The sequence below is a fragment of the Ochlerotatus camptorhynchus genome, unplaced genomic scaffold (genome assembly GCF_037179485.1).
Source record: "Ochlerotatus camptorhynchus isolate MF236.1 unplaced genomic scaffold, CSIRO-AGI_Acam_v1.1 ptg000503l, whole genome shotgun sequence".
NCBI lineage: Eukaryota > Metazoa > Arthropoda > Insecta > Diptera > Culicidae > Ochlerotatus > Ochlerotatus camptorhynchus.
In genome coordinates, this window is record NW_027040988.1 from 2,940,349 (window position 1) to 2,967,062 (window position 26,714).

At 39.1% G+C, this 26,714-nt stretch overlaps 1 protein-coding gene across 1 annotated transcript in view; it reads right to left on the reverse strand.

Moving 5' to 3' along the window:
* LOC135712737 (heterogeneous nuclear ribonucleoprotein L-like) overlaps positions 1-26,714 on the reverse strand; it is a 649,787-nt gene that overhangs the window by 400,063 nt on the left and 223,010 nt on the right. The window contains exon 2 of the mRNA XM_065235779.1: positions 20,077-20,193. Within this exon, the coding sequence (XP_065091851.1) occupies positions 20,077-20,193 (117 nt within the window). The remainder of the gene's footprint in view (positions 1-20,076; positions 20,194-26,714) is intronic.

Sequence of the window (26,714 nt, forward strand, 5' to 3'; positions counted from 1 at the left end):
TCTGAGAACTCCAAGGAAGTACAGTTCCAAAAACTTTAAACTTCAATCTCAAGGAGTACAGACATGTTCTGAGAAAATCAGGGAAGATCAAAGAACCTCAGACCTATTAGCTTGAGGGATATTGCACACACACTATGAAATAATTAGTTTTACACGTGACGTAATCCATCTTTGACATAAAAGATGAGACGTAAACAAACATGTCATGCAATATTAAGTGCTCCGAGACTGAAAAGTTCGTTGCTCGACGAAAAGTACGTTTGATTGAGCTGTATTTCGCGTCTGTTATGACTCAAATTTATGTCAAAATTGACGCTCGTATATGTCACTCTCAGAGCACCTAAATTTACTTGAGTTTTTCTAAGTGTTCATATTTTCTGGCTACTTCAGGATGTTCTGATAATTTCAGAACATGGCAAGAACCTTCAGGAAAGATTCATGAACATTAGCAAAATTGAGGAAACTTCAGGGAGGTTTAGTGCTGTTTAGGGAAGTTTAATGACTTAAAAAGGAAGTTCTGTGAGCATCAAACTTTCGAACGCATCAGGGAAATTGTAGGAGCTTCCGGCATGATCAAAGAACATCAAGACAGTTCCAGAACTTAAGAAAAATTGTAGGAGCTTTAAATAAATACTGAAAACTTCAGTGAAGTCCATAGAATTTTAGAGAATTCTGAAGAACTTCACTTCCATTGTCTAGAGAAATTGTCGAATGTTTAGAGATCTTTATGATAGTTACGTAAATTTCAAGCCAGTTCCAAGAACATCAAGGAAAATGAAGCGATCTCAAGGGCTGACTTATGAACATCTGGAAAATTGCGGAATCTCTAGAGAAGTTCTGAGGATTTAAGGAAATTTCGAAAACATCCGAATAACTGCGAGAACTTAAGAAATCTTCAATGTCGTTTGTCCTTTGCCCGCCAACCAATCTTATAAATGAATTCTCATGTGATTATCTTATGACCGTTTTGGCTTCAAAATGCAGTGCTCCACCAATCAATGGCTTGAATCTGCAGCCAAGAATTAAGATATTTTGATGCACGCAATGAAATGGTACACAACTCTTTAAACGTTTTTCGAGAGAGGGAGAAAATCGCAACATTACATGCTTACTTTTACCGGTACATACAAGTAATGCAAGTATCAAATAAGTCAGAAGATCTACTTTACAGTTGATCTTCACATACTCACTCCGCAGCTTTACACCCCTATCTGAGCTGTCGATTTCTCTGTATTCCTTGTAGCACTATGTGTTGGCTGACTGCGAACAATATTTGCTACCAAACACAGAAACATGTTCGTTCCCAAACGGATCACTCGTAAATGTCGGCTCCGGTGCTGAGCACAAAGTGCAAAATAATCCTAAAACTGATGCTGCTACCGTTCTGCTTTTGGCACACGTACACTTTTTCGGTCACCGCCGCCGTCATGGAAGTGGATTGGAAATTGGATTCCGGTGGGATTCGGAGACTGACATACGTGTCCGGTTGCCTTCAGACCAGACCTACAACGACACAACATCCAGCCAAGGGCGGTTGCAAGTTGAATTGGATCTTTTGGTCGGAAAGTTGCGCACTGATTGCGAGGTCAATTGAGGATGTTGGTCGGGAAAGTTAGTTAGATTGATTGCCGGCTCCTAGGACCGGTTCATGTGCTGTGGAAATTGTCCAAGTCATGAGTTCAATCGAGGTGCCACTCTCGACGACCGTCGCCGTCATCGTCGTCGTCGTCGTTGCGTTGACTTAAGTGTGGAGCACATAATTTTTGCTTGCTACCTACTGCATATATCCATGGAGAAGCATCCTATCGACAACCTGTCGATAGATAATTGAAATTGAGAACGTGCTACCACTCGAGTGCAACCTACCACAGACAGGTCGTTGTAGCTGCTTGAAGAAGAACCAGCTGCACCGGTACATAGATTCCCATTTAGGTCAGAAATCCCATGAAGAAGAACCTCACTGCACTGATCAGAACATAACATTTGCATTTACTTGACTACTTGTACGTAGAGCTACCATTGATAGAGTACAAGTTATGGCTTGTGCGCGAAGCCACACCGCACGTATAATGAAAATGAATTAGTTTTCACCATTTTCTGCAAACGCGGCTACCCGGTGATCCGAGAGCGAGGAAAAACCTGATTTGAATATTTCAAGAGACGCTCAAGTGGATCAACTTACTTTCGTCCCCTTGCCACACGTTTTCTCAATCGACGAGATCCGGTGAAAAGAGAGCAGTTCAATTATGTAATTATAGGCCACGTTTCCTACTTCTCACTCACGTACCTTATATCCCCTACGACGACGACGACGTCGATGATGACATGGATCACTTTTAGGTGGTGGAGGGAGGGAGAAGTCCCGCGCTACCTAATCGAAGTCGTTCGACCGACTGGCTGGCAGGGCTTTTATGCTTTCCCCCCTGCGCGCTGCTGGAGTGCACGGTTTGGCAGGTCGTTAGCATAATAGCGGGAAAACAAATAGCATCAGCCTGTTATTACGGATCGTTACATTGCAAAAATAAAAGTTGCAGCATATAAACAAATAAACAAACAAACCCACACGGGACGGCGTGAAAGCTAGCTAGCTCCAATCTTGTTTGCATCGAAAAAGGTTCGAAATTGCAACGGTTTTAGCTTTAACAGGTGTGAAATGAATTTCTAATGTAGGTTGATGCTAATGGTTCACTGACGACGACAACGACGACGACGACGAGAGTAAAAGAAACAAAGGACAATGCCAGTGTTTTGACAGTTAATCAACACAGCTGTGAGCGGTGACACACAAGTGGTACCGAACCGGGTGGCGGTGGTTTATGGAAAGCATCGAAGAAATGCATCGAGCCATAAAATTGAATGACACTGGAAACTGTCAACTTGTTGTTATGCTTCTGGTGAGCTTGCTCGGCACACGAGAAGAGGCACATCCATTAAAATCCAATTTCCAAATGCAAGTCTATTCTGCAGTGGGGCACGCTCGCAACTTGCAAGAAAACGATTGCGATTTATCACTTTTGCCTTTTCAACATGGACCGCTGGCTGCTGCCGTGATTCCGGGAGCAAATGGCTTTGCTTCGCTTGTTAGGACGAAAAAGTGGACTCGTTTGTTACGGGAGCTTAAGCTGGGTGCAATTTCGAGCTAGTGCGGTGCTTCTTCTTGATAACGAATTGGTCCCATTAGACTTAAAATGGTGGGCAATGAAGGAATTTTTAGAAAATATGCTAGGTTGAAGGTAGAATGGTAATAACCTTTGCCACCGAAACCATCAGAATCAACAGATTGGATGGGTTTTAATGTAATCTAACTTCATTTATGCTGCCACTCGGGTGTCATCGGATAAAAATTCCAGCGAAAACTGCGATTACTGAACCACACTGTCGGTATTCTTCAGAACTAATGCTGTGCGATTTTCATCTCAAGCAGCAGTTTGAATTTATTAAAATAGGTGTTATCGTCACTGAATTTAAGACATAAAATTCCGGTTTTTCTCGGGTCCCTGGTATATTTTTCTCGGCCTCATATAAATAGCTTAGTATGAAAAAGAAATGAAAGCTAATTTATTGGAGTTCTTTGGAAATCAATCATCAATCATCAGTTGTATAGCGGAATTTCCCTATTTTGTTCATATCTCAAAAACCAAGTGGACAATCGGGATTAAATTCAATAGGGTTTTAAGGGACTCCAAAACAAAACAAAAATGCAATTGGTTGCACTCAAATCGGTTTTGTAATCGCCAAGAAAAACCAGAGAGTAGCGGAGTTTTATTGGGAAATTTTTCAATTGAGTTTTTTGATCATATCTCTGGAACTAGACATCCAATCGAGATGAAATTCAATAGGGTTCTATGGAAGCCAGACACAAGGAAACTGGAAATCGTTCCACTCAAATCGGTTTAGTCATTGCCGAGAAAATGGGATGCCGGCTATACAAGTTATGGGCAGATACCCTATTCTACAGGGTGCGTGACGAATTTTTGCAGTAAATGGCATATTTGAGAAAAAAATACACAAGTTAGTTATTCTAGCAATGAATTTTGTGCGATTTATTTTCTGGAAGTTGTAAGTAAATTTATTCAAAAAAGCCTTCCCTTTCGACGACTGTAGTTAGACGCTTCCGGAAACTGCAGTATGCACGTTTTAAAATGTTTCGATCCATAGATGTCATCACTGCCTTGATTTTAGCTTTTAGCGACTTAAATGTGGTGTGAGGGGTTCTATTGGTATCCCGTTGGACGACTCCCTATACAAAATAATCCAACGGATTGATATCGGGACTGCTGGGGGGCCAAATTTCTTCCTCCCAAATTTACGAAATATTTTCCGTAAGCCAATCTGTGCTTTATTAGCAGTATGAGCAGGTGATCCGTCTTATCACTTTCCCAAGCCTTTTTTAATATTATACACTGTTCTTTCAGACACATTTACCGACCGAATTATTTCTTTCATGCATACTCCGGCGCGCAGCAAAGCGACAACGGCTGACAGATTGCTCTCTTGTTTCGACATCTTTCCGTTTACTCAACATTGTTTGTTTAAATCTTACACCTAACAGTATAAGCTATCCAGTGCTGCCAAATATATCTAAATCATGATGCACAAGCATGAGAAATTACTATTTGAAATTTACTGCAAAAATTCGTCACGCACCCTGTAGAAGTGGTTGCGAACTCATACGAAGGTTTTGTGATCGCCAAAATTAACGGAATCTTCATATGTAGTTGTTAACGCACTCCCCAGATGGACGATGGAGCAGTTCCATGAGATGCTGCATGGGCTTACCGAAGAGCTGATCGGACAATGAGACTTCAATGCTTGGGCAGTGGAGTGGGAAAGCAGGTGTTCCGATGCAAGAGGGCACAGTCTACTGGAATCTCTGGCAAAACTGGAAGTTATGCTCGCCAACGAAGGCATCAGCAACTCTTTTCGCAGAGATGGCCGGGAATCGATTATCGACGTTACTTTCTGCAGTCCGTCGTTGGTGGCAAATATGGATTGGAGAGTGTGCAAAAGATATACCCATAGCGACCATCAGGCGTCCGATATGGCATCGGCCAACGGAATTCTGTGACGAGAACTTGTGACCGGAAGTGGAAGACGAAGGCTTTCGACAAGGATCTTTTCGTTGAGGCACTCCGTGTGGAAAGGAGCCCCGTGGTTCTGAACGCGGACGGGCTGACAGAAATGTAAGTGAGAGCATGTGACACGACCATGCCGAGGAAACTGGAGCCAAATAACAGACGGTGTCCAGTTTACTTGTGACACGAGGCAATTAGCACCCTCCGCGCTAGTTGTCTCAGAGCCAGAAGACGTGTTCAGAGAGCAAGAACAGAAGTAGACAGAGCGCAACGAAGAGGAGTGTTTCGAGTGTTAAAGCATATCAAGTCAAACTGTTTTAAGGAGCTGTGTCGAGACGCTGATGCCAACCCCTGGTTCGACGCACACCGCGTCGTGATGGCGAAGATCAGAGGTCCTACGATGCCCGCTGAAATGTGCCCAGAGAAGCTGAAAGTCATCGTGGAAGGACTTTTCCCGAAGCACGACCCAACGACCTAGCCACCTACACCGTACAGAGAGGGAGAAGGAGATAACGTCGAAATCACGAACGAAGAACTCGTAGAATATTTTTTTTTTTTTTTTGATTTTTAGCCGTAGGCTAGTTCATCTCATATAGGAACCCGTAGCAGTGGTGAAAGGATTGAAGGTGAAGAAAGCTCCCGGTCCGGATGGACTCCCCAACGTAGCGTTGAAAGCGGCGATCCAGGCGACCCCGGACATGTTCAGGATGGCGCTGCAGAAATGCCTTGACGAGGGTCATTTCCCTGACAGGTGGAAGATACAGAAGCTAGTGTTGCTGCCGAAACCAGGAAAACCACCGGGGGAACCAACATCGTATAGGCTATAAGCCTGCTGGATATACTCGAAAAACTCTTGGAGAAGATCATCCTAAACAGGCTGACGAGTGAGCACGGATTGTCGGAGAGGTAGTTCGATTTCCGGAAGGGGAAATCGACGGTGGATGCAATTCGGATAGTGGTCGAGAGAGCCGAGAAGGCGTCCAAACAGAAGCGTCGTCTTGACGATAACAGGTGAGACGCTGGAAGAGGTGGAAGTGTTGTCAACCGAGGCCATCGACATGATTGGTAACTGGATGCAAGGAGCGAAGCCGGTGATAACCCATCACAAAACGGAAGTGTTATTGGTCAGTAACTGTAAACCGGTGCAGCGTTCAGAAATCATTTTCGGGGAGCACGTCATAGCTTCAAAGTGCGTGTTGAAATACTTGGGAGTGATTATCGATGACCGGCTAAATTTCAACAACCACGTCGAATATGCCTGTGAGAAGGCTTCGAAGGCCATCAGTAGTTGATGGATCTATAGGTTGGGTTCAGGTGTGGGAGCTGCCTTCCTGGCGTCGGTAGCATTGGTACTCAGCTAGGAAAACAAGATCGACGGAAAACAAATCAAGGAAAAAAAAAATAAACAGGGGAAATGTATGTAATGTCGGCCTAAGTGTCCCTAATTTGGGCCCATACACAAATTCAGCAATCGACTAAATTTTCAATAGCAACCAAAAATATCCATTAGTACAGTCCCAATGACGCATTCATCTAGATAAAATTGATAAATAGCTGATTTTTAGCGATGGGCCCAATCTTATAATCCTCAGCTTTGGAAAACTCATAGAATCTGTGAAATGCTACATTGTTGACTGTTCGTACATACCAGTAAACATGATTAGTTGGAAAGAGAATTGAAATCTAATTTAACGTTAACGAACCTTGGACTATGCGCTTGCAATTCTATAGATTGGCAGTTAGTATTTATATCAATGGTTCAATAGCGTTTTAAAAACATTCTTAGGAATCATTTTTCCAAGAAAATCCAATTGATTTCAAGTACCCAGCTTTCAAAAATATCATCATGTTCAGCATCATTGGATTATGCCACTCACTTTGGCCCCGAGAATGTGAATCATCACCTATACCTTTTTCTAAACCTACCGATTAGAATATTCCCTTTAACAACTTGCTCTTGTCGTTACTCTCAACTACCATCACACTGGTTCACAAGTCGTTTTAGACATGATTCAGGTCCTCATCATAGGCACAACCTTATCTTCCAGCGATGCTGTGACGTGTGAATCGTCCCCCGGTCCTGAAGGAAGAACTAGGACGAGAAAACGCTCACACAAATTTCTCCACCGTCGTTGTCGTAGTCTAGTCTCACGTAATAAAATATTTAAAATGATATTCTAACCGTCCCATTCCAGCAGCAGCGAACGAACAAACATCTACGACGGTACGCCTGCAAGGTAGACTGCTGACGGTACACCTCTTGTCACCGGTGGTGTGGCACATTCATTCATGGGACCACCATCGCGTAGCATGGCAATGGCAATAAATAATTTCAAAGCCTTCAGAGAAAATAGGGTGACAAGGTCTTCTTTTTTTCTGCATACGTGAGCCTTTCTGTCAAGTTTCCCTCGTAAAAGGAAGAGGTAAAGGTCTGTGCTATTGCAACTGCACACCTTGCAGGGATGCACCGAAGCAGTGTTTTTTACGAGTTTTGGTAATTCAGTTGCCAGTGAAAGTTGCGTTCGTTTGGAAGGATACGTGATTTGCACATCATATTTCACATTTTTACCGAATTTAGCATGTTTGTTTTTGCGGAGGGTAAAGGATAACAGTTGGGATCAACACAGCATTCCGATGGCATTCGCCTTGGATGTGTGAAGTTATGTATATCAGATAAATCTTGTTTACGTACACTTTTACCTCTTCCACAGCACGTTGCACTGGCTGGCTGGTTGGGCTGATTGTGGTACGTGTGAGTATATTCATCCAAAACGAGCCAACTGCGGAATAACGTTCTAGTCTGGTTTGTAAACTTCGGTAACAAGTAAATCACATCACAGAGAGATGCCTTACAACGACAGATGGTCGGAGAAGAGTTCGGTGCAGAGAATCTTCAAGTTTTGAATATTTGATTAAGCTATCGCATAATCCTCATTTTTGTTAAAGGAGTGTGTGGATGTCAAGCGTGTTAGCTAAAGTTGAAAGCATGACGAAGACGTGTTTGATGAACTTTTGCATTAACCAGAGCTTGCTGACATTTTTTTTGTATAAGCTTCGAAAAAAAAAGAATTATTCACAAACTCTCAAATAAGGCACAGCAATACCAAGCGTTTGCATTTTTAAGGATTTTAAAGAGAAACTTTATGTAAAGTTTAATTAGACTCAGGACTTGCCTACAGTATTTGATCCTTAACGAAGTACCCTAAATTTTCAAGCATTTCTCGGAACTTCTCATGCGTTCGAACAATTTCTTTGATGTTCATGAAACTTCCCTCAAGACCCCACAGTTTTTTTTTAGGAATGTTTGAAATAGTTCTCAAATTCTTGGAGTACTCTATAATTTCTCAGCAGTTCTTGAAAGTAGCTGCAATTAATTAACGGAACTGCTGGAAATACTCTAAAAATCTTTGGAGATAATGAAACTGCAGTTCTCCGAACTTCCCGAAATTCCCGGTACTTCTTATTTTTTTTCTTTGATTTGTTTTCCGTCGATCTTGTTTTCCGTGCTGAGCACCAATGCTACCGACGCCAGGAAGGCAGCTCCCACGCCTGGACCCTACCTATCGACCCATCAACTCATGAACCGGGGACCAACGGCTTTACTTCCCTGATTACGGCGTAATCAGAGATGTTATGCCTCAGAACATCCCGGCGGTGCCGACACGCTTACCACTACACCACCGGCACCGCTGGGTACTTCTTATAGTTTCTCAAAACATTTCTGAAATTCATGATGTTACCCTGAATTTATAGAATTCGTGATTTTAGGATCTTAGTACTCCTTAGTATCCTGTCTCAAAAACTACACATCTTTAAACATCCAAAGAAGTCTGAACTTCAGATCTAGAGATCTTTGAGCTTCTTTGGAGATCTCTAGAGCTATCAATCTTAAAAGTTTCTATAATTATTCTAAAGTTTGGCAGACATCTCCTTAGATGATACATGCTTGAAGTATTCTGGATATCCCTGAAGTCATAGAGCTTCATAAAAGTTACTTCAGTTCCGTTGAAGCTGATATGCTCAACATTTTACAGAAGGTCTCTTATTATCCCGCAGTCTGTCCATGAAATTTTCCCGAGATCCTCGGTGTTTTCTTTCATTCCTTGAAACTTCTTCCGATAATTGAAGTATTCTTATCTTATCTGAAGTTCTTGCTATTCTTCTGGTGATGTTCCTTCAATTGCCCTGAGATTAATAAAATTGCCCTAAACGTTTCTATTAAGTTCCCGATGTTTTTTTGAATCCCCGAGAATTTCTCGCAACTTCAGTAAAGTTTTCGAAAATGTTCTTAAATTCTCTAATCTCTGATGCACTCAGTAATTTTTGAAACATCTACGTTCCCAACAGTTTCGTGAATTCAATGGAACTACCCTAAGGTTTTTGAAATGTATCTGCAGAAAGTTCCCTAAAATTCCAGAAATTGTCCTAATAATCACGATCGGAGTTCTCACAGCTGCTCGACGCTACGTACCTCCCTTCAAAATCTTTTAACTCAACATATGTTTTGCATTAACTACCCTGAAGCTTTTTGATAGTCTTTAATTTTTACAAATTTGCTTAAAATCTATCGAATTGCCCTGAAGCTATCGGAACTTATTAGAAAGATCTTAAAACATGCGCGTAGTTCTGGACGTTCTTGATGTTTTTTAGACTACCCCCAAGTTTTCGAAACGTTTATTAAATTTATAGAAATTCCAAGAAATTATCCTTTTTGAAAGCTCCCGCATGTTTTCTGATGTTTTTTTTTTTTGTTTCCTTTGGTTTGTTTTTTTCCGTCGATCTTGTTTTCCGTGCTGAGCACCAATGCTACCGACGTGCCAGGAAGGCAGCTCCCACACCTGGACCCTACCTATCGACCCATCAACTCATGAACCGGGGACCAACGGCTTTACTTCCCTTCGAAGGAAGGCGTGATCAGAGATGTTATGCCTCAGAACATCCCAGCGGCGCCGACTGGGATTGAACCCAGGCCTGCTGGGGTGAGAAGTAATCACGCTTACCACTACACCACCGGCGCCGTTAGTTTTCTGATGTTAATGGAACTAACATAACGTTTTAGAAATTATCCTGAACGCGGAAATTCAATAAAAATCACGCTATTTTTCTGACCTTTATGGGTTATTTGAAGTTTTCTGGACTTAGCTCTTGGAAAACCTGCAATTTTTTTCTGTAGTTAAGGCCCTTTTGCTTTCAAATTGTTTTCAGGACTTCCCTTAAGTTTCCACAATTCCTAAGTTTCTGAAATTTTCATGAGGTTAATAAAACTGACGTAAAGTTCTCTGTTCTTCATCGTAGTTCACGATTTTTTCCTGAATTTCCTGAAGTTTTCGGAATTTACCCTTAAAGACTCCTTAAATTGGTGTAGTGGTAAACGTGATTACCTCTCACCCCAGCAGCAGGCCTGGGGCATGAAGTAGTTCGCCTCCTCGTGGTGTGCCCTGGAAACGTTAATTATCGAACCCAAGGGAGAGATATTGCGGTTAAACGAACTACCGCAGAGTAAGGACGCTGGAACCCCATCCAGCTCGTCCCAGGAGGTTGATAAGCCCTGCACAAACCCTCGTTGTGCAAAGGCAGGAGTGACACCGTGTTCTTAGAGTGCTTAGCACACGCAGCTGGTAAGCGGTCACATCTGTCCTGTTTGGCCCTGGACAGTTGGCTGGCTATCACGTCTGCTCTAGAACTCAGGCGAACAACTAACAGCGATCAACAAGAGGAAGGCCCTGCACAGCTGCTCACTGTGCAGTAGCGAGTGTCACGTCTGACACAACACTAGTGATGCGCCATAGCGCAACCGGCCCCCTCCCATGACGTTATGCTTTCGGGCGGTTCCGGGGAGGGCAAGGGCCTAGAGCACAGGGTAAGGTTTAGTGGGTCGGAAGTGCTACATCTCTCATCCCCACACCCCGAGTTATCTTCTCAGATGTCTGGGAGCAGATTCCCCCTGTATAAAAAAAAAAAAAAAAAAACCAGCAGGCCTGTGGTCGATAGGTAGGGTCCAGGTGTGGGTCGATAGGAAGGGTCCAGGTGTGGGAGCTGCCTCCCTGGCGTCGGTAGCATTAGTGCTCAGCACGGAAAACAAATCGAAAGCTTCGGTACTTTTCTGTATTTCTTGGAACTTACCAGAAGTTTTTATAATTTCTCTTAATTTTTCGGAATTCACTAAAGTTCTTCGATCTGATTTTTTCTAGACTTCCCTAAATTCGACACGGCTTCTACAAAATTCCTGTAATTCTTCTGAAAGTAGGTAAACTGTCTTGAAGTTCCACGTAAAAAGAAAACGTTTAAAATTCGAACAACTACGGATGATACATTCACATACCAAACGTATTTTTAAATGTTTGGATTATGTCTTCTTATGTAATTTCAGAATGCTGAAGGCAATATACATTTTGACTTTGTGGACTATACTGGGGTGCAAATCAAAAAAATGTGTAACGAAATAGTGTTAGGTTTTAAACACTTATAAGTTGGCAATTTATTAATGAATTCTCTTTATTCCTTCTTCTAAATGAGTAAACAGTTCCAAATTTACCATGACATCACTGGGTGGCTGTCTTCATCAAAGCTGTTCAAATGCATAAGGCCTATTGGAAGGTGAACAGTTGAGTTCAGAATTCGTCTTCCAGGTGACACTAATAAATTATTTGCTCAACTTGACATCTTGATGATGATGATGATGGTCCCACCTCTTACCCCTACAAAGGTTTGAGCTGGACGATTTATCTTTAAGATAATTATATATGACATTTTAACCAGGTTGGCAAACAAAATCGAACTGGTTTCAGTTGCAGATATAAATTCCCTCTAGAGTTTACAGTTGCTTCACAGCGATATAAATGTGGAAAAGCTCAGGCGTCTTGGTTCACCTTTTTGTCCACCTAAAATATTCATAAGTATTACAAGCAATCAAGAGTTAATGAACAATCAACAAAGCATCCTATTACACTAGCAACCCCGCAATCTGATGCTATCATAATTTTCAGCAATGTCAGGAATGCTCACGAACCCCCAACATTTGCCAGAAAACTTACTACTAACTCAAGGTATCTTTCAAATAAGCTTCAAAATTGCATTTTTTTTTATCAAATATTAAATTCAGTCCTCTATATCCGTAATACGCGCGCGAGGCTCAAACCTTTGTAGACTACTTTTTTTTTTAATTAACCTACTATTAAATCAAATATTAAAAATCCATCATCACCCTCGTGGCGAACAGAAACAGTTTTTGCAGTGCTACAATAATTATTAAAAAGTCGTTATGACAGCTATCCATATAAAATAATCCGTTAGAGATAACTTCGTCAAGATACATAATTTATCAATTAATAAAAAAAAATCACTGGATAACTGTTCAAAAGACAGTTTTAACGTGTGAAATGCAGTATCTTTTAAATTCTGTAAGTGTTGCTGAACGTTTGATATGTCTAGGCATCGAATTGAAAACATTTATTCCTTTATAATATAATGAATTTTGTGAAGCACAAGTCAAGAAATGTGGTGTTCTTATTTAAACCGCGTTTCTAGTATTATATCTATGAAAGTCACTTCCTCTTTCAATTCGATCACACAAATATCGAGGCAGCAAACCGTTAACTACTTTAAAAATGAACACCATAGTCAAATATACAATTCTTTGCTTCACCGACAACCATTTTAAAGCGTCAAGCATCAAAGTTGAGGAAGTGAATCTATGACATCTCAAAATCAAACGCATTATTTTATTCTGCAAGCGCTGTAATCTCGATATTTGTGTTGCATTGGCCAGAAATAAAATGGAAGGGCAAAAGTCAAGATGAGTAGAGATGATTGATTTGTATAGCTGTATTTTACTGGCAATAGTTAAATCGTTTTTCAGTCGACATAGAATTCCATACTTCTTGGCAATTTTCTTGATGACATTGTCAATGTGAGACTAAAACTCAGGTGTGTCATCAATAATCACGCCAAGATATTTAATCTCCCGAACGCGATCAATAGTCTCATCATCAATTACAACAGAGACGTTCTCATTTACTCGATTCCGCGAAATTACCATACATTTAGTTTTACTTGTATTCAATTTTAACTGCTTACACTTCAACCATCTACTTAGAGAACGCAAATCTTCATTCAAGTGTAAAACGGCATCATCTAAATCCTTAGCTGCAATGAATAACACAGTATCATCTGCAAAAAGATTAATGTCACAAAATCGTAAAACACGTCGCAAGTCATTAATATACATAATAAATAACAGGAGCCCTAATACACTTCCCTGGGGCACTCCCAGGTTATTCCCCACGGGACTGGAAACAGATCATTAAAAACAGACAAATAGCTTTCAAACCATTTATATGCAGTACTCGTAATTCCAAAGCGCTTGATTGATCTTAACAATAAGGGCCAGCAACAATCGTATCTTTACACTCCAAGTTATTTTTCCACTTCGCTAATGACGGATTTCACGCCAACTCGTCTTCGGAGTTGGCAGCACCCTCTCAGAACCTTATGAAACTTTGTGGGTGTGGAGACTTAGCAATTTTAAGCAACTTTGAGTACTTATTTTTTTCAAAATTTATCTCGCCTTACATTTGATAAGGGTCAAAGTTTTTTGTCGATTTTTTTTCAAATCGATATAGCTTAAAAATGACAAGCCCTACAAAATAGTGATGTATGGCGAACTTTTAGCAAATAATCTGAAATTTTATAAAAAAATTTAAATAAATTAAAAAATTGGTTTCTACACTCTAAAAAAATATATTTAAAAATTAAAAGTCATTTTCCCAAAAATGCTACCCCTCAGATTTGCTTGATATTTTTTCTCATGAAAGGCAATATAATTACCTAACTTTTCTTCATACATCGCAAAGTGGGCGCTTTTAAGGAAAAAAAGTTGTTCGAACAACAACTTTTTCATGTTAATTTTTTTTAGCGTGTTTCACTCAAAGTCGAATTGTAATACGCGCACAACCTTATTAAAATCCGTTGAAACTTAATGAGCATAAAGATTTTGACCTTTTGATAATCTGGGCGTGCTTAAAACAAAAATCTAGCCTAACATTTGAAAGGGCCTAATACAGAGGATTTTCCTGCATTTCGAATGGTGTTTTAATAAATGAAAACTCTAGTGTTTTTGTTTAGTGCATAATTTATTTTCCTATAATTCTCCATACATAATTTGAGTTTTTCATTGATTATTAGTCTATCGGAAACAGAGTGAAATTTTTCGGAGTTTCCTTTGAATGTGAAAATCGCTTAGTAGAAATTATGTTTTGAGAAATAGGTACAAAACAATGAAATTTTTGTGTACCAGGTATAGTTTTTACATGACTGAACAGCTCCTTGAGTTCATCGGACATCTTTGTGTATTGATCATTTGATATGAAGCAGAAGTTCAATTTTGTTATGCTTGTATCTGTTTGTTTAACTGCCCAGTCATACAGTTCTTGTGGAGTTGTGATTGTGTTTCCATAATCTCGAGCAAGACTTGCTCTCTTTGCCATTCGTTTGAGAGTTCCTCCAATTGCGTCACATGGGCCTTTCTCATGAGACGTTGCGAAGAAGTGCCATTCTGCTTCCAATCCATACTTGGACTTGAAGTTGCACAAACTGGCAAAATTCTTTTTATTTTTGTAATGAGCCGCTGCTAAGCTAAGCTAAGCTAAGCCAAAAATTTATGTCTTAAGGGGGTATTCCCAATCTTTTGCCTTTTTTCGGCCTGATTTTCAATTAATTTTTTTTCAAGGAAAATGAATAGTAATGCGCCTAACTCTTTGGGATTCTTGTTTATTGAACATTAAAGTTTACAAATAATTTTTTTTCGACATAAAAAAAGACATTATTGACGTCACAAAATGGCGACAAACAGACCCCTGTTCGCCGCAAACGCCTGGACGGGCGAAGACTTTTCTCTGGAACGGCTTCATCTGAAACAGATTTCGTGATGAAATAATAATCTGCATAAGATTCTCTGGAGCTTCTCCCGTTGGCAGCAAAAAATCTTGCAAATTAACAAAATGGCGGCCATATGAAAAAATAGGCGATTTTTAGCCCGCTTTTTTGCAGCTTTAAGGTGCTTCAAACAATGTTAAATGTTAATATTTTTGGCTGAAAGTGGGAGAAGCTCCAAAGAATTTAATAAGGAACAAAATGCGCAAAGATTCAAGTCAATATCTCTTATAGTTTCTGAGAAAAATCTTCGCCCGATAAAAAAAATGTGGTTTCGAGAAAAACGCGTTTAAAGTTTTGACTTTAGTTAAAACCATTTGGGGGTTCTTACCATTAGTCAGCTATGCCTGGACACCGAATTCGCTGATCGGAAAACGGCTTGGGGGGATGAAAGTATATAGTCTAAAGTACAAAAAAACGTGAAAAAAAAAATTTGATTTTTTGAAAAAAAAGATCGGGAATACCCCCTTAAGGCACATCGTACGCAATATTTTGGATAGGAAACCGATGTTCCCTTCCAAAATAATGAATACGAAGAGCATTAAGTCATAACTTTTTGGATTAGCTGCATTATCAAAGTTACCTCCATTATCAAAGACATCCCCGTTTACGGTACATCGAAGCCGCATCTGAATTTTCCCCATGTTTGTGGAGCACGAGCTGCATAAACCGCATATCGTACAGTCGTGAAAATTTGATAGATTGTTCACCGAGGTTGGCCTACCAATCGATCAAATTTGTACGATAAGCGGTTCATCCAGCTCGTGCTCTAAAAAAATGTTGAAAATCCTTAAACCACACAGTTGAAACAGTTAAAGTTATTATTATTTACCTAGTGTATCATCAAATTCCTGATGTTCTGATTGCTGATGACTTGTTGATGGTTGCGGCTCTTCAAACTTCCGAGCATGGCTTGATTCTTTTCCATCCGATCGCCTCTTTTTCGGGAGAGGTGTCCTATTGTGCACTAAAATTCCACGACACGATTCACAAATACGCATTGTTACATCCAATTGATGATCAAAGCCCCATGAATGTATTTTCTCTATGAGACTTGATGATAAATTACGTAAATTATTGCGGCTGCAATTGGGATTGTTTATGTTGGCACTACATTGCACCCTTTTAATAATCAATTCAGCAGATTTTTCCATTGTTGTATATATAAACACTTTTTCGTTTCAACAACTATGCAGCACTACACTTTCAACAACTATGCACTACAGCAACTATGAGCATTGTTGTGATATCACCAAACTTAAATATTAGATTATGTCGGTAGAAACAGACTGCGGTGCTTTAAGTTTATACCTTATATCTCTCATGTGACTACCTGCGTTGTTATATAACTGCTATATAGCAGGTAACTTAACGATTATTTTAGGCATGCCTTAAATAATCGTTAAGTTACCTGCGCTATTATATGTATTCACTTGAGAGATGAGGTATAAACATATATATGCATATTGCTTACTAATGGACACACCTAATACATAAAAATAAATGAATGATTATTTTTCTAATTAAATTAATCACAAATACATGAATTGAAATCTTTTCATGAATAAAACATACTAAGTGATTTTTACTTAGTTTACCTGTTGATTTGGAACAATTTGAGGGTGGTTTTATAGAAGTTGGATAGAGTGTATGCATATATTATAATACAATCCATCACAGGAAAGTGCAAACCATGCTGAGATGGCTGTTCCTCATTAGAACGTTTTGTTCTGAACTCTTATTGGACGATTTGCAGGTAACTTCTCTGTACCCTTTTCAAATGTTAGGCTAGATTTCGCCCAGATTATCGAAAAGTATACCCATAAAGTTTAATCGAATTTTAATAAGGTTGTGCGCGTTGTGCGGTTGTTCGACTTTGAGTGAAACACGCTAAAAAAAAATTAACATGAAAAAGTTGTTGTTCGAACAACTTTTTTTCCTTAAAAGCGCCCACTTTGCGATGTATGAAGAAAAGTTAGGTAATTATATTGCCTTTCATGAGAAAAAATATCAAGCAAATCTGAGGGGTAGCATTTTTGGGAAAATGACTTTTAATTTTTAAATATATTTTTTTAGAGTGTAGAAACCGATTTTTTATTTTATTTAAATTTTTTTATAAAATTTCAGATTATTTGCTAAAAGTTCGCCATACATCACTTTTTTGTAGGGCTTGTCATTTTTAAGCTACATCGATTTGAAAAAAAAAATCGACAAAAAACTTTGACCCTTATCAAATGTTAGGCGAGATAAATTTTGAAAAAAATAAGTACGCAAAGTTGCTTAAAATTGCTAAGTCTCCACACCCACAAAGTTCCATAAGGTTCTGAGAGGGTGCTGCCAACCACTGGATGAGTTGGCGTGAAATCCGTCTAATACCAAATTCAACGCGGTTTCACAAGAATGACCTTACCGATATCCGGATTGTTCTGGTATCAACAAACTATTACTATTTAAATACTCCAACAGCTGGCCTTTAACAACAAGTTCTAAAATTTTCTCTAATGTGTGCAACATGTTGATAGGACGAAACTCTTCGGCTTTAATCGTTCCAGCAACTTTTTGAATAGGGACCACTAAGGATTCCTTCCAAATTTGTGGCACATGTCCAGTTTGTAATGATTCATTAATAAGGTCCAGCAAGATGTGGCCAATGACATGAAAGCAATCTTGAATAACTCTAGCATTAACATGATCTACTCCAGCCGATTTTCCTAATGAAAAACAAATAACTCTAAGTTCATCTAATGTGATTGGGTGAAAAACTTCAAATCTACAACTACTATTAACTGGCTGTTTTATTTCGTCAGGTTCATCGACCAATTCAATGGATTGATTAATCAATGAAATCTACAAAATAATCATTAAACTTAGCTGAAATTACGTGTTCTGACTGTTCTAATGTGCCATTAAAAGTTATGGACCGCGGTTTGCATTTACTAGGTTTTCAAAATGTTCCATAACTCTTTGCTGTTGTTTTGATGCTGATCTATCTTCCTTTGAACATATTCACAACGAGTTTTCTTTATCGATTGTGACTACTCATTACGCGCGATTGTGTACCTATTCCAATGATTGTCATTATTTGATCTACAAAACTTTTTGTACCATTTGTCCCTTTTCCGTTTAAGACGTAAAAGATCCAAATTGTACCAGCTGTTCGAGTTCCTCAAAGAAACAAACTTTTGCTCAACTAGTTAATACACGTTTTCAAAGCGTTATTAAGAACAGCTGTAGATTCATCTAAGTTACCGGCCGCGAGTGGAAAATCCACGCTCCTCTCAACGAGATTCGAAACAGCTTGCTTCGAATATTTCCTCCAGCATCTTGACTAGAGAAGGGTTCTGTCTTTGGAGAAGTTTTTCAAGTGAAAAAATGTTTGTATCTGACGGGCGCATTTTCTAATTTTTTTTTATGAATTTTTAATACTTTAATATGGCATTTAAATGCACCGATTGAATCCACACAGTTCGAACAAGAAGTAAAAATTTCTATTTAATTAAATATGACATTTAATGAAATATGCCAAATGTTGAAATTTTGAGCAATATTCCTTGCATGTGAGTAATATTCCTTGCAAGTTGTTTACACGCATCGATGTTTACATCACCATTATCATCATGATGTATGCTGCTAAATTTTGCTCATATGAGCGCACAGTTATAAAAGGGCATCCATAATTTCGGTAATTCATTTTGGACCACGGCTTTTATACACGAAGCACATGTTGATCAAAATTTTTGCGCCAAGTTAGTTTGAATTAAAAAAAAATCGGCTATCGCTGCCAGAGTAACCATGAATAACCACCATGGCAGGACTGCAGAGGACGTTTTGATCGGAAATGACGTTTGATAGTTATTATTTGTTGAAATATATGAAATTCGTCATTTGGGTTTGTTTTATCTCAAATGTGAATGATTTACCATAACAAACAATTCTGGAGGAACAATAGAAAAGGGCCCATCAGCATATTTAAACAAAAACTTTCTAAGCTCTTTCCCACGCAAACGCAATCGGACACTAATAAGAAACTTTTTCGGTAATTCGCCACCCACAAAACATCAGAAGAACTCTTAAAGAGTCCCATCCGACACTGTCTGGAATTGTTTTTTAATTAATTGTAGAATTGTTTTAAAGACTTTCGGCTCCGTAAAGTTTTTTCAAGAGCTGGATTAGAGAAGAAAGAAGAAGAAATTACAAGAAATTAAATTAATGGAACTTTCCTGAGTCAACTATCAAAAAACCTACACATGCTGTAATAAAACAGCAAAAAAGGTTATCTTCCATTTAATTCCACTTAATTAATTTTGGTATCCATGACAGATACGTATTTCGACTACAATGTGCAGTCTTCATCAGTGTCATTCAGTGGGAATGACACTGATGAAGACTGCACATTGTAGTCGAAATACGTATCTGTCATGGATACCAAAATTAATTAAGTGGAATTAAATGGAAGATAACCTTTTTTGCTGTTTTATTAAAGCATTCCGCTAACAACCCAATTTCATTACTTCACTACACATGCTGATTTAAAAAACCTGTCAGAAAATAATTAAAAGAACGACCTCAAGGAGGATACTGATTGAATCCTCTGAGGAGTTTTAAATTTTTTTTAAAACTCACCCAAAAGGAATTCCGGACGCTGTAACTGATCTGGGATCCTTATCATACAAACTGAAATTCAAGCGAACTAACTTGAGCATCTACCTGAGCTAAATTTAGCCATCTGAGTAAATTCCAACAGTTATGATTCTTCAATCCACCATTATCTCCCACACCCCACTTTCCAACCGAGTGAACTCGGTCCCTCCCGTCATTTCGAAATCTCTGAACGCACAACAATCGACAGCCCTATTCGTAATTCGCGTGGGATAAAACTGGCTCAATCCAATAACCGTTTCCACAGACGACGACGACGACTTTCCCCTCTGAAAATCAAACGCGAGGCACAATCGTCACCGTTGCCGTCTCCCACGAGGAGGTTGTAATGTCTGTCAGCTCATCCTTACTGGAGAAATCTCAACCCGGACCAAAGAAAAAAAAAAGGAGAATTCCACGAATTACTACTCACCACTGTAATAGGATAGACTGGATTGATGATGGTGAACAGCAGGATATGGTTGGGCCGGGTTGCTACCTCGCGCTTTCGCCGAGGCTCATCTGTGACGTTGATGTTGTTGTTGTTGTTCTGAAAGTATACAAGGAAGGAAAAAAAAACAATACAATTAATACCTCGTTAGCTCGAGAGCAGTAACGCGTCTTGCTCCTTCGAAGCGAGATGAAGAATACCGCCACAGTAAATCGAAATTTTTCTTCCGGGGAAAACGGAAACCTGAGTTGAAATCCGAGAATATTGTGGGCATTAAAAAAAAAGTTCATTTATTTACACACAAATGCGATAGCGTGTGAATTGAAATAAAAATTGTAAATGTGTGTTATTTTATTTATAAACAGCATGTTCATCCGACAGCTGCCGGTTCCGCTCACCAACTCCCCTCCCATAGAGTCAACTCCCGCGCGGATTTATGAACCGGATTAGCATTCTCCGAAAAACGGGCTTACGTGCATTAAGGGCATTATTAATAATCCTAATTCGTCGGCTCTTCACCAGGAAAATTTGGAACATTAACCATTCTTGCGAGTTTTTCCACCGACACGCGAAGATAAACCACCTCGTCAGCTTTTCCACGTGAAAAAAAAATACGAAAGATTCATGTGCTCCGAAAATGAAAAATCTAAATTTATCACCCTGCATCAATATTTTATGTTTCAGTTACTTGCCTCCAGCGGTAGTGCTGCCGAGATGGTGGCGAGTGCTTCCCCCCCCCCCCCCCCTGGACCGCTGTGGGCCGGTGGTGGAAAGGTGTGAAAATTTCCAAACAGACATGATAAACAATGGAATCCACTCAGAACGAGCGGATCATCCAATATGTGTGGTGTTATCAACATTTTCCCACCGGAAAATCGTTGAGTGCCTGTTGTCTCTTAATGTCACAATGTTGTGCTTTCTCTTTCAAATTTACGAGCTTACGGGGGCTGCTATATGATATGGCGGGAAATGCGCTTCGGGTTTCAAAAAAATATGATAGGAACAGTGGGATTTGCAATCCATTTTCCGTGAAATATCTAGATTCAGGAGCTTCAATTTAATTGAAAAAAAAAATTACGTGCTTTCCATGTCACGTCGTGGTGGTTATTTTTGATATTCAGAGTACCGTGACCGTGTTCAAGGAAATTTGCAGGTAGATCCAGAGCGAATTTGGAGTAAATTCAGAAAACTTTGTACTCTAATCGATATGGGTGCCCGAATTAAAAAAGCTAGTACTGTCTTAGCGACTTAACGAAATATTTGGAGATGCAATCAGAATAGTTGGAATTTTCAATTTTAATGAGAAATCTGTGCTGTTCTAAACTCAAAAACTGCAAATTTTTATTCCCGAACACGTGTTGACCTCACAATTAGTGTTACCTACTTGTGACATCCCAGGAAAACATTACCGACAAATTTACTGAAAATCACGTTTTATTTTTCCATGTCCTTTTCGATCGGTAAAACCGCTCACGGTCAAATTTCCCAGGAAACAATTTTAGAAGGATTTTTGGGTGAAAATCACAAGACATTTTCCAGTGGAATCACAAGAAGAAACTTCTAAGGAGATAGTTTGAAGAAACTTCCAGAGGAAGTCTAAAGATTTTCTATTAAAAATCGTAAAAATGTTCAAGGAGAAGTTAGAACTATTTTCCAAAGGAGCCAGAAGAAATTTCCGGAAAAGTCAAGAAAAACTTCCTGGGAAATCAGAACACATTCAGGGGGCGACCCCGGCGTAGTGGGTTAGCATCCATACCTCTAACGCCAAAGTCACGAGTTCAAATCTCATCCCCGGACAAGTCACGAATGACACAAAAGCGTTAAAGTGACTATATAGGGAAAATGGATCTAATGTTGGCCTACACACTAATCGAGTCAGTACGGTTTTACCGAGTTTTTGAATTGCGGAACTGTTCGGTAAAAGTTTAAAAATCTGTGGAAAATTTATTAATGAGAAAATTTGTTCTGAACTTGTACATACTTAGTTCTGTTAACCCCATTTAATGATAGAAAATAAAATTGATCGATTTCATTGATTCCTTACGGATAACGGTCATTTGAATTTTTACCGACTTTTTCAGCAATTAAAAAACCCAGTAAAAAAATACTGACTCCTGTAAAAAAATCTTAGTGTGTATGGATCTAAGGTTGGGCTCATCGCTAAAAATCTACTATTTATCAATTTTATCTAGATGAACGCGTCATTGGGACGGTACTAATGGATATTTTTAGTCGCATAGTATTCCTCAATTGGCCTTAGTTCCGGAGAACCACTGTGACACCATTTTCGCTGTACCACTGAATTTGAGTAGTGGCAGCTTGCAAGATCCGGCCAGAATAGGCAATCCACCTCATGCTGCTCTAGAAAAGGCAGTATTTATTTCCGTAGGCACTCCTTCTGGTACATTTGCTAGTTCATGGTCCCAGTTTAGCTTTTCTGACCACAACGGGAGATTGCTTGCCAGGCAAGGAACTTTTTGCGGAATTTCAATTTCTTTTTGTTTTAATTCTTCCGGGTCACTCTTCCGGTCAACCGAGGTAGGAAATTCCTGAATAGACCGGGATTTTCGTTTTGAGCGCCATGATGTAAACAAATGACCTTATCCTGACAATCAATGCCTACTGTGATTCCATACGCTTTTAGCTTGATTAAGAAATTTTGAAAAAAATAACTCAAAAAATGCCTTCATGGCAACACTTTTAATGTGTCCGCGTTTTTTCGGGTTTAACCGTTAAGCTTGTAAATTGTTTTAAACTGGTAAAAAATAAGATATGATGAGTCAAATATCAAGTGATCGGAATTGTTTATGAAAGATCCCAGGAATTCATAAATTCTTGAACTTTAATTCGCAAGATCCCTGACGATATTTTGGATCATTTGACATTTGACAGACTGACAAACAATCTTAAAATTTTGAAAGAAGAAAGTTTTCAATACATTTTAACTTGAGAAATGTCAACAAGTATCTGAATGAACCATTTGTTTTAAGATCTCTTAGTCTTGTCTTTGGAGGTTTGTTAATATTCTTCGATTATTTTCAAGCTAGCAGTTTATGGAAATTTGATATATTTTGGATTCAGCTTTAATAAATTTATGTTTTAATAAATTTGTCTTTTTAATCTTTAAATTCTGTTATCAATTGCATTTTAAAATAATATATTGGGCTATGGTCTTCGATTTATTTGGGATACTTCTAACAACAATACATTAGGAAAATGATTCTACAAAAAGAACTGCATAGGACTTTTGAAGTTATCAAGCTCAATTTATAAGTTCCAAAGTGATAATCAAAATACAGTATTAGGGGAAATGGATGTAATGTCGGCCTAAATGCCCCTAATTGGGGCCCATACAAAAATTCAGCAATCGACTAAATTTTCAATAGCGACCGAAATATCCATATCCAATGACGCGTTCATCTAGATAAAATTGATAAATAGCAGATTTTTAGCGATGGGCCCAATCTTAGATCCACAGGCCAACATGAGAGCCATTTCCCCTATACCGTAGGAAAAAAAAACAATGGAAAAGAATTCCAGATACCCGACGATTTTTTATATTGTTGATAATTATTATAGCTTATTGCCAACTCATTTTTCTTAATAAAATTCCATGAGTTTCCAGGTTTTTCCGCATGTTTCTACCATAAATTACCATAGTTCCATTAACCTAATTTCCTAATTTCACGCATTTTTCAAAAATACAATCCAAATGTATAATGGCAATGACCGATTTTTTCATAACTTTGGTCAAATGCCTGTTAAAAATGCTCTCTATTTTGTATGAAATTCCGTTTGTTTTTCATTAGAAGCATTTGAATTTCATTGGACACTGTTAGAAAGATCTTACCCTATTTTTGATTAAAAAAACTTTCGCGAAATTCAAAATGTTGGAGTGTTCAAAACCATTGACACAAACTGACAAAAATCATAGAACAAGAACTTTTGGTAAATTTATGAATTTTTGATACGTCGTTTTTTTGGGTATTTTTGCAATAATTGAAATGTCTCAACAAACATTGTTTTTGAGCGAAAAAACGTTTTCGTTTTCAAAGCCTTCAAAAATATTACCAAAATGTGTTCTACGATTTTTGTCAATATTTAAGTGTCCACAATTTCAAACATCCCAAAAGATTTATTTCTTTAAATAGGACCAATAAATTCGATATTATAACGTAACTGTCACTTTTGACTTCTATCGCCGATTTCTCGCAAACGATAATTCAATCAAGCAAAGTAATGATTGCATCGGAAAGTCGAGACAAACCTCCATCTATTGGTAATGTTCATATATACGATTGAATTGTTATTTGAGAGATATCGACGATGACGGTCAAAAGTAACAGTTACGTTATATGGAGATATGCATGTATAATTTTTTATTTGTTTTAAATTTTTACTTGAAATTACTAAGAACATGTTCCTGGTGTATTTTCCCCAATAAAACATTATTCCCTACAATTTTTAGACTATAACTCGATACTTCTACAACTCTATGGTTCATTCAATATCGAGTTGCAGAGAGTTCACTGTAGTTCATGAACAACAGTCGGTCATAAAATTTGATAGCACTGACTTGGGCTTTCACGTCTCTGCAATTACCATTCACGACCTCTGGACCGGTCCCACTGAGTAAGTATCCTGATTCCTTTTAGATTTGTCTCGGAATTCTCTGAAAATACCACTCCTTTTGGAGGTCCTATGAATTTGTCTTTCGGAATCATTGAAATTGGCATATCAGCCAGCCCAAGGTGTGCGAATATATATCAACAAAATGAACTCTTGAGACATACTGGACTTACAAAAGATTCATTGAACATTCCCGGAAGGTCCTCAGGGCTTGAAAGCAATATGGAGTATATCTGAAAATTCAAAATCAATTCAAGCACTCTACCACTGATTAATTTCACAAAAAAATGCTCAATTAATTGACAACCCCCGGAAACTATGCCGGTATTGTTCTTCGTATTTAAAGGGTGTCCACGATGAAATTGCCACACTATGAAATTGCTCTAACTTTTTAACCGTTGCGTAGAATTTAATGAAAATTTGGGTAGATTTAGTTCATAGTGCATTATTTACATCCTGCAAGTTTTAAAGTCCTGTGATCAAAACGCGATTGTGATCGCGGAAATATAGTCGAAAGAACAGCTCGTGCGTGATAAAATCTTGCGCATTCATCACGAGAACAAGGATCTCTCGCATCGTTCCATCGCTAAAACGTTGGGAATCGCGAATTCCACGGTGTTGCGAGTGATTAAGCGGTTCGAGGAACGGTTGACCACCGATCGGAAGCCCAGAAGTGAAGGAAAAAGTATTCCTTACAACACCAAAAATCACAACCGCGTAGTTGGGGCCTTCAACCGAAATCCGAACGCCTCCGTTAGGGATGTGGCTAAGAAGCTGCACCTAAGCCGAAGTTTTGTCCAGAAGGCCAAAACTAAGGCTGGGCTTCGAACGTTCAAGGTACAAAAGGCCCCTAATCGCGACGAGAAGCAGAACAAGTCCGCCAAAACCCGTGCCAGGAAGTTGTACCTCAACATGCTGACGAAAGTTGAATGCTGCATCATGGACGACGAAACATATGTGAAGGCCGACTTCAAACAGATCCCCGGCAACCTGTTTTTCACGGCCAAGGATAAGTACAGCGTTCCGGAGCATGTCCGCACTCAGAAGATGTCCAAATTTGCGAAGAAATTCCTGGTTTGGCAAGCCATCTGCACGTGCGGGAAGCGGAGTGCACCTTTCGTGACCCAGGACACGATGAACGGACAGGTGTACATAAAAGAGTGCCTCCAGAAGCCTCCAGAAGTAGTTATTTCTCAATCCCTGAAAATTTGATGGCAATCGGATGAAAACTCGAATTTTGCGAATCAATTTTGTGTGTGGCAATTTCATCGTGGACACCCTTTATGTCTTAACGTCTCTTAAATGCCAAGATCATGACTGAATTATGTAATCACCATCATTACTGCCATTCACCTTCACTCGCGCATTTCCTCGAATACGTGCCATCTCATAGCTTTCAGCGTTTCAACCATCCCGCGCCCAATTCTCGTTTCAACTTTCCCTACTTTCCCACTCGATACGCACTCGAAAGTTCATTGTTATGCATCCCTCGTGAACTCCATGGAGGGATATATGTTTCACTTCTGAATGAAGGAAAAGTTTGGTCCTTTGACCCCTTTTCCCCTGCAATTCACAAGCCCTAAATTATTGAACCTGGAGAAAATTTGTAGCAAAAGAATCATCAAAATCGCGTGCTACCGGGATTCTTTGTCGCTTTGATTCAAATTTTAAGAGTTCCCCCCCCCCCCCCCCCCCAACCACAACACACACAAACAAACACACCCGCAAACGCACCACAGTGCGTATAACTTCCACCCGAAGTCGTGGGAGTCGCATTTGCATAAATTGCTGTCATATTTTCCCCGGCAGCTTTATTTCAATATGTATGGAATGGGAGGGTGAACGAGTTATGAAAAAGTAAAAGCATAAACAACAGTTGCGTGAAATTCGCAGCGCTCTGGATACCCTTCGTTTGCATTAACCCCCTAAAGGGTTCACTGAAAAGAATTCAAAAAAAAAAAAAAAAGTTGCGAATCAAAAGATTATGACAA